Source organism: Neodiprion virginianus, chromosome 1 (genome assembly GCF_021901495.1).
Source record: "Neodiprion virginianus isolate iyNeoVirg1 chromosome 1, iyNeoVirg1.1, whole genome shotgun sequence".
NCBI lineage: Eukaryota > Metazoa > Arthropoda > Insecta > Hymenoptera > Diprionidae > Neodiprion > Neodiprion virginianus.
In genome coordinates this window covers 8,200,628-8,218,047 of record NC_060877.1, presented here as the reverse complement: position 1 = coordinate 8,218,047, position 17,420 = coordinate 8,200,628, and the positions used below count along the sequence as shown (strand labels likewise).

At 38.1% G+C, this 17,420-nt stretch overlaps 1 protein-coding gene across 1 annotated transcript in view; it reads left to right on the top strand.

The window, feature by feature from the left end:
* LOC124298502 (suppressor of lurcher protein 1) overlaps positions 1-17,420 on the top strand; it is a 370,352-nt gene that overhangs the window by 328,766 nt on the left and 24,166 nt on the right. The window contains exons 9-10 of the mRNA XM_046750604.1: positions 2,144-2,330; positions 11,470-11,660. Of these exons, the coding sequence (XP_046606560.1) occupies positions 2,144-2,330; positions 11,470-11,660 (378 nt within the window). The remainder of the gene's footprint in view (positions 1-2,143; positions 2,331-11,469; positions 11,661-17,420) is intronic.

Genomic DNA, 17,420 nt, shown 5'->3' with positions numbered 1-17,420 from the left:
GTAAATCTACTTTACCTATAACAAACCGGTTAATAATGCAAGCTCTTTTCTCCGCTCGCTCATGGCGCTTGCATTCGTCGTTTGCGCACGGTGTAAGGCTTGAATCCCGGGGGTCAGAGCCCCGCGTTTAAAATCTCTTCCACTTTCCAGTGTAGGCAAACTGAAGGGCCCGCACTTGTGGGAACTAGGGAGCGGAGGTCCGAGCTTCGATGTCGAAGGGCTGAATACCGAAGCTCTGGGCTTTGGGCTTTGGGCTTTGGACTCACCTCATTACCAACAAACTTTGCATCCCCCCTCCCCCCCACTGTTTGCACCCGTGCGGTGTACGTAAACGTTGGCAGGAAAACACAACGGCGACAAAGCGACAAACTTTCGTTATTACCTACCTGAATTCTAGCCGGCGTTATTCGTGAAAAGCTCGGGTTATTCATGACGGCGTGGTTTAGAACGTACAGTTCCGCCTGCTGCAGTCGAGCCTCGGTATCACTTGGAAATTCAGTTTGGCGGTATTAAAAAGTATTATATTAAAATGCGAACGGCAGAGACAAACAGCAGAAATGTATGCATGACGAAAAAGGAATACTTCTCTTTTGCAATTTGCGTCTCGAGGTTTGTCGAAGTTATTTATTTTCATATTTTCACAACACGAGCGAGGAGTAATCAAGGTATCAAAAGTTTTTTGCCTCCACATTTGTTACAGTCGATGACACGCGTTGTTTCTTCTCAGGCAATAATCTCAGACGCTAATCAGGCAAACAATATACATGCCTGTGTACTTGTATTCGAATATGTTTATCGGGTCAAAAAAAAATCTCACCTCTTCGAACGTGTCATCTATTTTACTTTGGATTTTCAGAAACTCCTGTAAAGCTCTCAAAAATGACGTTTATTTCTTGTCTTGCTGCAAAAAAGCAGACACTCCTTAATACATTCAAAAGTTTCAAAGCGGGATGGAAATAGGGTTGTAATTAACCCTCCGTGTCCCTGGTTGCTTTTCAGACCCTCGGTATTCCCCCTGGGCTTACGTTCTCAAAGTGTTTCGGACTTTGAAAAAATCTAGAAAAAAATCAGGGTTACTTCTCGGAGTGTCTGGTACCTACATCCAAAAGTTAGCGTAACGTCAAATGTGCGACAAGGACTTTTTGATGAAAGTTGAAATTACCTTTCCTTACTTCGGAGAAATTTGAAATTTGTATTTCGGCTATGACTTTAAAGGTGCCCAAGGGATGTGAAGAGTTAACAATGAAGAGGTATGCATATTCCCGACATTTCAAATGTTCTGAACGGATTCTATGTTCTTAGAATATTCATATTATCGACGAAGTGCTTCTCCCAGATGAAATCAAGTGTTCTACTCTCCGCAACACCGTTTTTTCAATCGTGCTTATAAAAAAAAAGTATCAAATCGGTATTAGAAAATTTTAGGGTAAGGATGAATTCCTTGCTAATAATTTTTCATTCTCCTTAATCTTCTGCACTTGTTGTTCGTCAAAATCCTCTTATTTAGAGACATAAGTAATATAACTACGTCGCTGTTATTGTTACGACATATCCCTTGTCTCGACGGCGAGCAGCGCCCTTCGGTATTATCGTTTCTGGTATTATTGTACAGGTCTGAGAATACGGCATTGTCATATCCACGAACGTTCAGCCGGTTATATATTTACCAACAGCTCCGTGAAAATCATGACGGGAGTAGACGACGTATTGACGCAGACTCAGCGGCGCGTTTGCCGAACTTTCGTCTCTCCAGCTGCAGGTATAGATACAGATAAAGTTGGCGCAGAGTCTAGAAGGGTGAAAGAGCGATTCAAAGAAGTGTTTGCGATTTTTCTCGATCGGTCAGCAGCCCGCTGAACGGAAAATCCGAGGTCCGAAAGAGGCGGAAACGGCAACGCGTGCGAAAACATGATAAACGCGATTAGCGCCGATACTCTCTTCTTCCCTCGAATAAGACGCGGCAACGGCGAACTTTCCCGAGTTGCGAATCCCGGGCTTTCGCCCTCGCCTCATGCAATTCGCAACTTGCTAATCCGCGGAGTCTTCGCCCGGTATAAAAAGTTTCCTCACCACCTCAACGCCGGCTCTGATCCAGATCCCGTTTACATAATCGATCTACTTCTACTTTTATTCTTCGTTTCAGCTTCCTCCTGCGACAACGTCTTCAACAGCGATCTCACCAAGACCGGCATCGTTACGTCACCCGGGTACCCCAATCCGTATCCGGCCAGAGCCTACTGCAGATACGAGTTCCAGGGACGGGGTAAGGAGCGGGTTCAAGTCATCTTCCAGGAATTTCATCTCCACGACATATACACCGATCCTAAGGAGTGAGTAACCAACCCTTCTCGTTATCTTACTTTTACGAGCTTCTTCTTTTTACACTCAATTTTTTTATACGACCGCATCGCGATTATATACTGCGACGGAAAAAAGAAAAAATAAGAACGTCCCTGGCGAACAATCGCTGCAGGTAGATTTTACAATGCATGGAATGGTGATGATGTTTTGAATTCGTTTTTTTTTTCTTTCTAAACCCTCTTTATGTTCGTCGTTTAATACGAGATATCGGGCAATGTTGTTACAAAAGTCGAACGTACTTGTGAAGCGAAAAATTTTTATTCTACACAATTAATTATCACGTGATACACCTACTATTTTTTAATTTTAATTTTTTATTTGAAAAATTCCGAAAGGAAAAACCAAAATCTTCATTGTTCACCTAGGGTAAAAAAATTTATTCTCCTCACAGTGTATATTTTCGAAATTTTACGATCGAGAACTGCAGCTGATAAGAAACGAAACGATAAAAAAAAATATGGGCCTCACAAATCTCAAAGAGCGTTCTGTCACCGACAAGTGCTTACTTGCACCCGGTAACTATTCACCGGATAATCCACGTCAAGGAATTTGATTCTGCACGATTTATCATTGCAATGTATTTCTATTGGCAAGGAATATTTCCTCTTAAATTGGGGTATTTTATTATTACAACCGCTTAAGGCTGAGCTATTCCGAAAGATCCTCCAGTAATTTGTGCGACAAATAGACAAGAGTATTAAATACATGGACATTTTTCGAATACAGATTCCTTGGAATTTTCAACTGTCTCGTCGATTTTTCAGCTTTTATTTATCACCACCGGAATACACTCTCGGCTTAATAGATTGTAAAAGAATGTAACATCCTGCGATGTAATACTCTGAGTAAGTGATTGTTCTTCTCTCCGGGAGAGCGTCATTTACGAAAGAGCTGGAAACATGGCAAAAATCATCATTTTCCTCAGTAAGAATGAATTGAAAAACCGTTTTTTTTTTTCATCTTATCGAGAAATAGCCTTTTTCAACAGAAAACTTTTAGATAACATCTGTACTTTGGAAAACAAAAAGCAAGCTAGATTTAATCGCATCCCCTCAAATCCTTCACTAATGAAAATGAAAGATCGATTAGGAAGACGACGAAGAAATTAATACAGAAGCCAGGTATATCTTTCAGCTGCGAAGCTTCATCGTTTTGGAAAGTTGGATTACAAGCTGGAATAATTGCCGCGTGGGAAGACTCGCTCATTATAAGTGTATAAGGTACGCGAAGTTTCAACCTACTCGAAAGTTCAAACTTGCAGCCTCCCTTTTCTTAAAGCGACTGTCAAGTAGAACTCTGCAACACCGAAACTTGACAAAGAACAAATGAACCGAGCATTTCAAATGATGCTGATTTTTGCGTCAACTCGTCTTATTTTTCACGAATTTTAAACGTGATTGCCTTGAAGCGATTTATTCGGTTCTTGTCACGAAGTTGATGCACAATTTTCTAGAAAGTAAAATATTCCTTCTATCTGGTATCCATTCCAAGAAGTTATTGTAAAAATTGTTTTCATTCTTGGCAAGCTCATTTGCAAGTCGGAATCTATTGAAGCTCGAAGCTTCTTGAAACTTTATAGTTTTACTAAAAATTTTACGGTGACATTACAACACCAATTTTACTTCATGTAATTTTTACTTCGGAAACTCTATCACCATATTATTTTTTTTTTCGAGAGTTTTGTATTCAGTTGAAGAATTTTGTTTATTGAATTAATTATGTTCACGCTTTTATTGACGTTTTCTGTTGCGATTGAATAGAATTGTTCAACTAAATTACACGATTAATTGACATGTCCAGAAATCGTTCGAGCTTTTTTAAAACTTGCGTTGAAAACTGTCAGAGTTCTGTTTTGTTTTACCTCTCATAAAATGCTTGTTAATTTCATAGAATAGGACACCAAGCCGATCACGAGATTGAGCTCTGCATTATCGACTGAATTAATTTTGTACATTTTAATGAATTAATTAATTTTTCGAACGGTAAAGCCATGGGAATTAACGATAAGCTTGAGCCCATCTGTGACCAGCTTTATATCAAATTATCGGAAAATTAACAAACTGCTTGACAAGGAATAGGAAAAAAAAACAATTGGGATTGCGGAATGCAATTAAAGGCTGAGAAAAAATTCCAATAAACATTAAACAATCGGTACGATGAATAACAGGAAAGAAAAGAATGCTTGATCTCGGTGAAAATTCCAGGAGCTTATTAGCAATTCGGTTATAATGTAGTGGAAAAAAAATTGAAATTACACGTTTTTACGATTCTTCGTTTTCCATATGCGGACTGCGAATAGTGACAGGATAATGTGTAATGGTAATGGCGGCGAGCTTTGCACGAGGCCATTTCAACTCCGATGGGAGAAACTTTGTCACGTAACTTCTCATCGTCGCCATGTATTTACGGTTTCCTGTCAGAGCCCGGTATTTCATTACTGCATCTTCAGCCGCTGGTAGTTCCTGTTCATTTTCCTAATGCAAATATGCGTCACCGAATGCAGAGCCGCTTCTCTGCGCTTTTCGCTACGGACATTCGTAGGAATTTTTACTCCGGGATAGCTGAAGAAATTTACCAACTTTCGTACGGCTACCGTCAGTTTTCAGAGACGAAAGTGTTTTTATACTTTAAACATTTTTCGGCGAAGGCCGCCGAATTTTCATAAATTTGAATAAAATAAGCCGCTTGAATTGGCATTGATCACGATTTGATTTTCGAACGGAAGTGTTATCCAAAAAATATTATACATTTAGGAAGAAGCGATGATAGTTTCGAAAGAAAATACCAGATTTCCGTGCGATACGATGAAAAGAAAAAAACTTGAACTGGAAGTACAAAAATGATTTTCGGAAAGGGAAAACTATTTAATTATATACTTCTTTGAAAGTGATTTAAAAAGGTTTTTCAAAATTGTAACAACCACAACTTTTTTCGACTTACTGCTCATTTCGTAAACAGAATTTTTGTGACTCACTATTAATGATTTTGAATTTTGCGGATGACAGGTCAATTTTTTTCATAAAAAAATTTGAATCTGAACGCTGTTTCGCGTTACAGTGAAGCCTGACGCAAAGACTATTTATCTGTGAAAAAAATTCACGGGAAGCAAGCGGTTCCAAATTTTTATGACACTGAGCAAAGAAATTCAAACGCGTCCAATTCTTATATCGGACACAGAAAAGGAATAATGAAAACCCTGAGATTGTGTTTGCTGTAGAAACGAAGGGTCCTTTTTATTTTCCTGCTCTCAGGAGCTTAAACGCTTTCAAATTGATTAAAAGAAATTCCATCATGCATCAACTTTAAGATAGTCCGCTTTGTGATCGAAGCATCTTATGGAAATAACATGGGAAAAACTTTTTTTACTCTTCGAAATTTTATAACTCGTTGACGAATATACCGAAAATAATGGACATACATATTTTTGTAGAGAATTAAACCCTCTACAGAAAAGCTCCGATGCATCAAACTCTTAAATAAAAGCCTTGATATGTTGATTAACAAGTTTGATTGAACTTTGAACGTTGATTAACAAATGAACCAGAATTATTCTAGTGTACGTGAGTACAATATTATATTCGAATATGCGCACTATATATTTAGTTGTTATTTTCATTTTTATTGTCAAATTTCATCAAATCCCGGGACAAGTTTTCCAGTTGTTTACCTGACCGTTTTTGTTCTATCCCTCGAAAAATTTTCTTTCCATTGGACACGAAGCAAGTTTCGAAGCATCTTATGTAATATCGTTTCGATCCTCGCCGGTTGGTTATTGTTATTATCCTCGTTACGAGTTGTCACTGCTTTGTACATTTTTATCAACTTTATTTTCGCCTTCTTCATTTTTTGTTTAAAAACTTCCTTTCATTCGCGGTTAACGATTTTATCGAACCCTCGACCCGCAAGCGTTCAGCCCTTACGAGTGACACGAGGATAAAAAATGAGAAAGTGCGGGAGAGAGTATCTTTGAGGCTAATTATTCAGGAGTGTACAATATACTTTTTCCAGGGGTGCCGGAACAATTTATTTTGCGTAATAATTCATCATTAGCTAACGAGGCCTGCGACGTAGTTAGCCGGATACTCGTGCACGTGTACTACATTAACTTTCACTTTTCAAAAAAATATTTTTAGGTTAATTTATTTCGAGCCAACTCCTCAGGACGTGGAAGCGACAACTTACTTCTACGTATGCGAAGAAAATAAATATAAATTGTTTCTAAGTTTGCGTGTGGAAGTAAATGAAAACATTTTTAAATATGTGTTGTGAAATATTTGTCGAGGAATGGAAATTGGATGGCGATTTAATCGGAACGAATATTTTTCAGGGATCTCGAATTTTCTCAATATATCCTACATGCCTAGAATAATTTTATAGTCAATTTATTATAATCCAATGTAAGAAATTTTTCGGAACAACTTAACGGTTTTTTTTTTCTCACCTGCCTGGTATTTTATGTTATTTTTTTTTTCTACCTGTGTTTTCCTCTCAATATCATTATTACAAAATTATCACACTCTCCGAAATAATTTCAGTGTTATTTTCATTGTGTAACCAGTAATGAAGTTTGGGTAAATTCAGTTGAATTATAAAACCAACGATGAGCTTTTTTTTGGCTAAAACCGGTTCGTTTCGGATGTTCGTAAGAATATATTTTAAAATGGATTTCGCATTCGCAAAGATTCGACGTTGAAATTGCGAATCATATTTTTGTCGGACAACAAGAAGTGATAAAAGTTGAAATACCGTGCTTCAATTCGAAAACGCGGAAAAATTAATGAACGCTGTTTTTCATAAACGACGACGATTCTGATATCTCGGAGTACCTACACTTTGACGTATCTTAATTACAATCTGATAAAAATTTCTACTTTGAAAAACTGGCCGAAAGTTAATGGATCCGTCCATATATAATAATTATTAACCGGTGAAAGGCGTCAAGAGACTTGGAAATTCCATTTCTAATCTTCGTTACAGATTGTACGCAACGCTTTGGGTATATGCAGATATTACAAATGCCTGTCTCCGACATCATAATTAACGGCCCGAGTGTAGAAACCAATTTGCACAAAGTATGAAACAACATTAACGGTGTCACTCGCGTCTCGTGCAAAACAGGCTTACGAAAATTCGACGCGTGCTAATTCCTCGGCTTACTCTTGCTGTCCATAATAATTCATTGCCAATTTCCCTCCCTCACCCCTCCGTCTTCAATTCCCGCCAGTCCCTTGACAAGCATTGTCGTTTTTATCAAATGTAAAAATGAATTCAAACCCCCCACGCTTCGCTGCCCGCGTACATGTTTCATAGCAGTTTATTTTTTTTTTTTTTTTTTTGCCTTCTGCTTCCGTTCCACCTTTCGTTTTTATTGCTCATATTCCGTCCTCCCCCCGCCGAATCGTTGGACGAAAATTTCACCGGGCCAATTGTCTCATGTTATAAGCCCCCTGGTTCTATTCCCTCTCGACATCGATTCAAATATTAAAACTCCCGACTCTGCGCAAACCCGCATTAGAATGTGGCGCCGGTTTTCTTACAGAATTGAAGAAAATACTCTCGACAATCACGAAACGTCGGCCTTTACTTATTTAGTTCGAGGTGTAGGTACTTTATACCTCGGAGTTTCTGGAATGGCGCGCGGCGGCGCTGAAGAATGAGAGAAAAATTGAAAATTCACATAAGCTTCTCTGCACTAAACTGAAAGATGAATTTATGCAACAAACATTCCCGGCTTATGAACATTTGTGCAAAACAACGATGGGTGCGTGTATCGATTGAACCTACAGTCTCGTAAAGAGTGTCGAAATGGATGAATTGTCATTGAAGAATGGATAAAAAAATATCACTGAAATTAATCTCGCGTGTCTAATGGCATAAAATCGTAAGCGCCATCTTACAACCTTTTTCTGTTGAAAAAGGCAAAAGGGCGTATATTTTTTTTTGGATCATATCTTGGCTTGAAACATAAAAATATGGTCACAAACGTTGAAATTGACCAACAGTTTCAATAGTAGCCAAAGGTAGATGCGACCTTCTGCTACTGATTCAACCATAAAAACGTATGTCAATTAATTCCGTAAGGTCGTATCTGGCAAAAATAATTTTCTTCTTTTTTCTCGGGCTCGAGTATGAATTCGTCAAGTAAAAGCAAAAGGTTGAATATCCTGGTAGATTCGATCTTTTGGTCATGATGATAGTTAAAAAAAATTATCTACTACGGTAATTGCATAACGGCATGAGAGCCAAAAATTATTATCATCATTCCTCTCATTCCGATAATTGACGATTTCGCTAATCAATGTTGAGAAAATCGACATCCTCAGTGTACAATAACTTTGTTAGTTTCAATTTTTCATGCGTTTCAGTAGTCTTTAAACCGTTTACAAAAAAATAAATAAAACTATCGGCGGTTACGACCTTTTGTTTTTACCTTCGAGAATTTTTTTAATTAATTCTACATTTTCACAGATATCGGTTTGTCCGTGCGTTTCAATGGTTTTTAGAATGATTGCAAAAAAAAGGGCGGTTACAACCATGTATTTTAATCTTTTTTCTAACGTACACTTATTAATGGAAAAAGGTTGTACCTGCCTAACATACGACCCTTTGCCTTTGTACTTTCAAACGCTCGATTTCAATTGAATTATATGTTTTGGTCATTTTCAGAGTGAATGGTGAGAAAGTTTTTTTTTCTTTTTTAATTCCAAATTGTGATGGAATAAGCTCATCAATTAATCACAGCTTTAGAGAGGTTACGTTATTTGGCAATTTTTTTTTTTGATGCCAAACGTCATCGTTTCACCAAATTCAATTAGTTACAGTCCGTTTTGTTCGTAAATCAATTTCCAAGTTCAATCTGATCGATTTCAGTCGCACTCTTGAAATCTTTGTATCAGCATTGTTTCATTGAGACGAGTTCGTAATAAATATCCAATTGTACCTCGAATACTTAGCGTTTCAAGCATAATGGACAAGGTTTGCAGCATCGTCAGGCTGTAAAATACATTTAACAGTGAGAAACTGAACAATGTCAAACCCTCGTTTTCCCTTGCGATTTGTTTAATCTCAAAAAGGCAAAATTTATGCTGTGCGGGCTTGAAATTTCTGAATAATTGAAAATCGACTCAGCTCGACGGAATACGATGAATGAGAATTTTCATTCGTGTAAGTAACGCGTACAAGAGTAACACATATTTGAAAAAAACGAGAGTGAAAAGCACATCGATGTTGTAATCCAACCGACTTTTAAAATTCTTTTTTTCACTTTCATATTTTCCCCCGTCGCTCATTCTCCCCATTTTCTCTTTTCCCTTGACTTTCACTCTCTCTCGCTCTCTCTCTCTCTCTCTCTCTCTCCCTCTCCCTCTCCTCCTCTCCCAACTTTAGCAGAATGACAGAAAGACGAACGGATCGTAGCGAAGTGATGCGATCTCGGCTCCCCACGCGCGTTTTCCAACTCGGAGGATTAATAACTAAATGGACGAGCGGGTGAATTATTGAATAGCTAAGCGCGGGGGGAAACAACAAATTCAGAATTTACACACACCCGGGAAAGCTTGAGCAAGCAGGGCTTGAACAAAGATAACAGCTTCCTCTCCCGCGGTTGTTCTCTTCCGCAAGTTTCACCCCGCTGCATATGCCGAGTTAACCAATTCTTCTCAATTATTCCCCGTCTTGACTCACATGCCAAAAACTCGTCCAAACTTTCGGGAAACAACTCGAGCAGATGGAGCCTCGAACTCGGGTTTCGGGATTTCGACCTTTCGTGTCCTCGGTCAGTCGTTATTGATAAATTCGAATTCGTAGATTTTCAACAAAGGCGCGAGTCTGACATTTGAAACATCGACGTGTTGACTCTTCGAAATTTTCGCAAATCAATATTTTACTCTTCGTAATCTTGCCAATTCTCAAAAAAAAAACAAAACGCCGGTATAAATTCATTTATGCATTTTTGCATCGTCAATTTTTATCCCTCCACAAATCATATTTTCATATTTATGGTATTTCTACGTTTTTAACTTCGGTGGTTTGACTTTCGGGATTTCGTCCCATCGACTTTTCGGTCTTTCGTATTTTTGCACACCACCGTCAAATTCAGAATTCTACCCGAACCTTGCGCGTGAAATGACTTTTCACTTCTTCTCGAGATCTAATAACGGAGTGGGGTACAAAACAGCGGAAGACTAAAGGCAGCTAATAGATGGCGTTACGCTTTTGAAGTGACACGAGGGTACATGAGGTACGTGAATGTGGAACACGATTTAATGTAATAACGTCTTAAGAAAGTCGAACTTTCGGGAAAAAAGATTTACTGTTTAAATGTTATTAAAAACATGCTGCCCATTCCTTTGTGCTCTTTTTTTCTTTGATGACACAGACGATTGTCTGATAAAATGAGATAATTTTGATAAAACTGGCATGGAGTTGAAGAATTTCAGAAATTTAGAATATTCAGGAAATTAGCGATCGGTATTTCGTCCTTTCGGAATTCTGGTCCTTCTAAATTTTGCGGATTTAAATTTTTCTCCTTCTGAACTTTGATTTTTACCAAATAACTTTTTTAGTTTTTTGGTTGATCGAAGGATTAGCCACTAGCAATTTTTAATTTCGAAACATTAATTTTTTCATATTTTCACATTCCGTGCACTGTTCATTCAGAATGTGCGGACTGTTCTGAAAATACACTTTAGAATAAAAGAGTCTTTGAGTTGAATAAAATCTCGGAAATACAGTTATTCGATCATTCGTATTTATTTATTTATTTTTATTTTTTTTTTTAATTTTAAATTCGTAACCCGAACGTTTCTCGGCTTACGCACCGTCGTCTTTTTGACTTTTCGGAATTTCAACCCGCGCCCCAGTAACGACGTTTCACGTCTCGTTCATTCGTATAAATGAGAAAAAAGTTAGGCACCCAAGGGGCAAATAAGAAACTCATTTAACCCCTAATTTTCATACGTATTTCCTCGTCCTTGTCGCCAACTTTTCATTCCCTCAAAAAACTCGACAGAAACGAAATTATTCGAGTTGGGTTATCGCACTCCAAACTCAAATATCTCAGAATCTTCATTCCGCGACAAATTTCTCAATTACTTCGAACAATTTCAGATGCGACGGAATCGACTCGCTCCTGGCCTACGTCCTGACCGACGGAAAGATGGAGAAAATCGACGCGTTCTGCGGCTCGATGACGCCTCGACCATTGATGAGCAACGGGCCGAAGCTCTCGCTGGAATTCCACGGCATGGTCTCCTCCAGACACGTGAGAGGATTCAGAGCGACTTACTCCTTCACCGAGAGTAAGTACTCTGCTCCATTGCTCTTTAAATTTCTGTAAGATCCAGGGCCGTAAATAATAAATAACAATCAAGGGTTTTCCCGCCGTGCAAAAACTGGGCAATACTCGTCTCACAAAGGGTTGTGAATTAGAAAGGGAGGGGAAGGTTAAGCTCGTCGAGGAGTCAAACTCTCCTCCCTCTCCCTCCCCCACTCTCTCTCTCTCTCTCTCTCATCCCGAGAGCCGATACCTTTTGAAAGTGTAAGCACAGCAGCGTAAAGAGGGAATTAGGCAGAAATCCACTCGGAAATTAGCCCTCAACCCCTTCTCCTGGATACGTGCGAAACGGTTTTCCCTGACCTCAATGAATACTCCATAGTAGGTTCCAAAGTGCTCTCACAAGTGTTCCTTGGCGAAGCTAAAGGTCGCACAGGTTTACCCTCGAGGCTGTGAACCCTCGCCGAATACAAACCGGTTGACGAAATACCCTGGAAACTGCCCTACGGCCTGCCGACAACTTTGGCAAAATGTTATTCGTGCACGGGTACGATTACATCGCTCCCAGCCATCCTTGTTGTTCGACGTATAAATTTTGGTGCGCGTGTTGCCGCAATTTTGGTAACACAAACTTATCGCGGATATTTATTCATGGATTATTCAACACCTTGATGTGCAGATCGATTTTTCTGCTCGACGGTATTACGGAGATGTCGTGCTTCGACAGGTCGGCGATATCTGGATCATTCGAGCTTTTTCTCTTGTTCTATTATCGCTTGTTGAGGTGGATCGTTGGCCGAATATTAGAAGATGGTTGTGAGAAAATTGTTTTAAATAATTTATGGAAGATAATATTATGGCTAGAAACAGCCGTCGTAGAGTGAAATCGGACAGATGTACTAGATTTTTTACCGCTTTGAAGCGATGTGAAACGAAACGCTTTTTTTATGATTTCAGTGTTTTCTATCTTTTTTAGAGATCTTCGCAACTTGCGAATTTGATAATTTAATGAACATTTCTACATCTATAATCGCGAGTATAATCGTGTGTAATATTATTTTTTCGTTCGACTAACTTTATCGCGAACTATAAGCCAAGTCCGCTGTGCAACTACTTCGTTTTTTCTCATCAAGAAGAAAATAATTACTCGTTTCAACTTATACTATGCAAATAAGACCAAATAAAAATGTTTACATGAATTTAATACAATATCGGTATAAATTCTGTTGCTATTGCCCAAAACTTGTGGAAAAAAAAATGGAAATAATTATAAAGACTATTCTTCTGGGAGAGTTTTACATTGCAAAAGAATTCAAAAAAATTGCACACATCGTTTACTTCCGAGTACGGAAAGGATTCGACCTTCGTTACGGTTTCACTTGAACCAGTGTAGGAAATAGGGAAGGAGGGAAATACGTAGATTCACTGCCGCAAGTTTAGCATTCGGCTTTCTTCACTGAATCCGGAAGGTTGGATGGCTTCGAGTTTTACCGGTTCAAGTTCCTTCTACATATTCCGCCCGTCTACTTATCCATCTATCCGTCTTTTCCCCTGTCGGTGACACCTCCGTCAAAATTTCAATTTCCCTTGAGTATTCCTGAGAGAGCGATATTAATATGCATAGTACGACACAGTGCCAATTTCTGCATTACTGCGATTGAACACGCGTGGAAATCTCAGATGCGAGAACGTTTGTCAATTTATTGGCAAAATCCGCGTGTCAGCGACAGGTGCGTGCTAATGTGGATTGGAAATGAAACGCGCTAATCATTCATCGCCGGTTTAAGCCGCCAGATTCAAGCCGAAATAAGCGAGAGAGGCCTGATAGGTTTTCGGCGTTGAAAATCCGACTTTTCGAAAGCAATTTGAAAATTACATAATATCTGCGAATGAAAGCTGCTTAAAACTTTTTCACTCCAATTTTCACCGTAGAAGTATTTCACGATTCCTTTCACCTGTCGATTTCTCGTTTCTGTAACCGCCTTGCGGAAGAAAAAAATCTGAAATTTCTGCCCGGAACTTGATGAGAATTAAATACGCTTTTCGCCTTTTTCCTGTTTCCTGATTATGAATCCTGTTTTGTCGATCAATCGCGAAAGAATATTGAAAACTCGGGATGTGTCATTAACCTGTTAACAGCAGGGAAATATCAATTCAAATCGACCTTTTATTAGACGTGAAGTTTATAAAAAAGTCCAATACATTTCTTATTTGGAGTTCCCAACCTGATTTCTGGTCGACATATCGGTCAGCCCTGCAGCTAACAATTTAAACAATCAAATAAAATGGCTTGGATGTTCCACGGTGTAAAAATCGCACTGATAAAAGTCTGGCAAGCTATTAATTATAAAAGTGGATACCTTTTCAAATGTTCCACGATGAAGAACATTGAAATTATCACAGAAAATCATCTCCTTCGACTCAGAAATATGTTTTTGACATTTTAATAACTGCGGATGAGAAAGGAATGTTTATAATTCTTGAATTTTGGCGAATCGACCGCTTGACTATTTAGAAATAAAAAAATTTCAGCTGAAAACTCAAGATTCATCTTGGTATAAAATATTTCAAACCCCTTTTCCAAGTTTTGAGAAGGTTGAAACAAAAACTGAAGTATTTGAATCGACATTTTCGAAATATCAAATATATTGTTCAACTTTTTTGAGACCAAATGATTCTATTCACATAAAATTGTTTCAAACCTGAACAGATCCCTTAAACTAACTAACGCGATTAGTGAAAAATTTCTGTTCTCCATTCGGAGAGAAGATGAGGCATAGTTATAATTCTTGTCTTCGTGCACAAGTTATACGAGTAGATGAAACTTTCACGTGTAATGGTGAGACTTTGTTTTTCACAGCATGATAAAACCGACTACAACTTTCAGAAGTTTAGCTTTCACAACTTTGAAACGCGCTTCAAGTGAGCTCTAGTAGTTCGATGTATTTAACGCTCCTTATGCTTTGGGAAGTGAACTTCTACTTGGCATATTTGTTAATTTATAAGGGCGAACATTTATCAGCACAGAACTGCAATGAACCCGGAATGAAGCTAACGGTGCAGAATTATTATCATTGCTGAATTTTCCTCCTACTCTATTATTGCACCCGACAATAATCGATGTTTACGTTCCGGCGTGACGATAATAAAATAAACAAATGAGCCTATCCCCCAATTTGAAATTATATTCTCGGGACTACGATGCACAATTAAGACGTGGAAATATTTTTATTCTCTCAACCAAATATTTCACATCGTAGTTCGTTAAATTCAGTATCGATTTCCGCCGGTAAATGAAAAACGGTGATGGCATGAAAGGCTGGACTAGGTGAACGATCATCATTATTCATAAGAAGTTTTTTAGTTTGAAAGCAAAGCGCCCACTTCCTTAGATACAAAAAAATGCAAATTCACCCACTTTTTAATTATCATGTAAAACATACCTTTACGTGCACAAAACAATTCAAAATTTCGAGCTCCAACCTCGTTACGCTTTATTTGAATCGTATGGTAATGAAAACCGTGTCTGTTCTTGCAAATAATTAAACTACTGAAACCTCGCATTGTTCAGTTGAAAATCCGAAGCCCCATTTCGCTCTTCCTTTTTTTAGTACAATTAAATAATACTAAATAAAAAATAAGCTCCTTTGCGAATTATTTCCACTGTGTTTAGATTAGCATTTTCATTTTACGTTGGAAGCTGAATTCACGGCGATCGACTTTGACGAACGAATGAATACAAAACGAACACTCGTGAGATTTGCCTTTTTTACAGCCGAATCTATTCGCTGATTAAAGAGTTTTCGAAATCCTGGGATATCCCGGAACGCCAAAAATCCTTACTATCTATCTATAAAACGACTGCGGCGTTTCGAGTCGCGCCGATATCGCAGGGAATTCACGTCGCCGCTTTGCTCGCGGAGATTGACGCCATAACTAAACTCGAGAAGCCAAGTTTGGCAATAACAGTTTTTGCTTAGATTGTCTAGCAGTCTAAGCTGTCGCTACGGAAGTACGCCGTTCCTAAACTATGTCACGCTTCAAGCAGCTTCGCCATGCGATAAAGTGGACGGCGGATAAGGGGCTGACGATTTTTTCCCGCACGTGACGAGTTCGGTAATCCGAAAATTTTTCTAAAGCTGTTTGAAACAATTTTCATTAGTGCTGAATTTCATTACGCGTGAAATCTATACATAATTTAGGGTGCTCTTTAAAAACGTAATTTTTTAATTTCGACCAGCGAGCCCGCCAAATTGGCTCCACGTAATTTAAAAATAATTGTCTCATTTTTTTGAATTCTTATCTCAACTCCAACCCGCGCCCCAAGAGGGTAGATTTCTCCATTCAACTCTTTTAGTGGAACATCAAATCTACCAAACGAATTTAGATCAAATTTGGTATAGGGTTTTTTGAGTCACTGATTACGAATCTGAATACTATATATATATTTTTGTTATCATATTTAGCTTGTGCTCGACTTCTAGCTCATTGAGTTATAATGTGATGCATGAAAGCACAAAAACCAGCCCTCGAAGATTACGTCTTTGCTAATTCACAAAACGCGAGGGCTAATGCATAAAAATTCCTTCTGCATGAAAAATCCGTCGATGAGACGAACAACGAATAATTTACGACTAATGATGTGATCGTTATGCTAATTCTGCAGAGGGCATCGTGACGCTTCTTTTTAAATCATATCTGATTTATACGCTCCTACTTTATTGGTTCAATATCAAAAGTATTGAAGCAGCTTAGCGGGACAAAAATCGACACTACTTATAAATTTCATTACGAGATAGTCGTAGATTGAGTATTTATTGACTTATTATATTTGTAAGCTATGAAGATCTATTCACAAATACAAGAATATAGCTAATTACAAAAAAGGTTCGGATGTCTATACTTCATCTGATATCGCTTTGAAATTGAGCAAAAATGTAATAGCATTGTCAGATTTCGCCCCACGATGTCTCGTTTTGTTTATAAGTTTATTTTCTACGAATTCAATGAAATCTGTTTTTTTTATTATGTTGGCATGGTAAAATATTCAATTTAACAAATGACTACATCGAATCGTCTTTTAAACTATGAAATGAGTCATTGAATTTGAATATCGAAAAGTATCGATTTTCAGCGAACCGGCCTCCTTAATTTGCAGTTTTTCACACACACACACACGCACACACACATAATTTGCAAAAAGCTCGCAGGCAATGCCCCACAGCGATGGCCGCTAAGTTAAAAATAATCGATGCATCGAATAATCGAGTGGACAAAAACCATCGAACATGACTCGATTAATTCAGTAAAAATTAATCGATTAGTCGATTAATTTGTATTTTTTTTTTTTTTTTCATTAACTGTGCATTTGCAGCCAAAATTTCGTAAATTTCAATACGTAGTCTTAATGGCGGCAAAATTTTGTAATAATTTATAGCTTCGTAAAAAATATTTTTCAACCTCAGGTGAAAATATTCATTTATCATTCGCGAATTATAACAAATAGGTACTTACTAAGTAAGACTAATAAGTGATAATAATTGGATACCTTAATCACATAAATTGATATTGTTTTGCGTCTTTGATGGGATTAAAAAACAGAAACCCATCGTGAGGAAAAATATTCGAGTCTATCGATCTATCGAGTTTCAAAAATAATCGATTACACACGATCAATCGGGGAAAAATAATCAGTTTAGTGGAAAATCAGGCATTAATTCCTAAGTCGTGTCTCAAGCGTCTATTATACGCACACTCGCTGACCTGATTGCGAGTGTAACGTTAT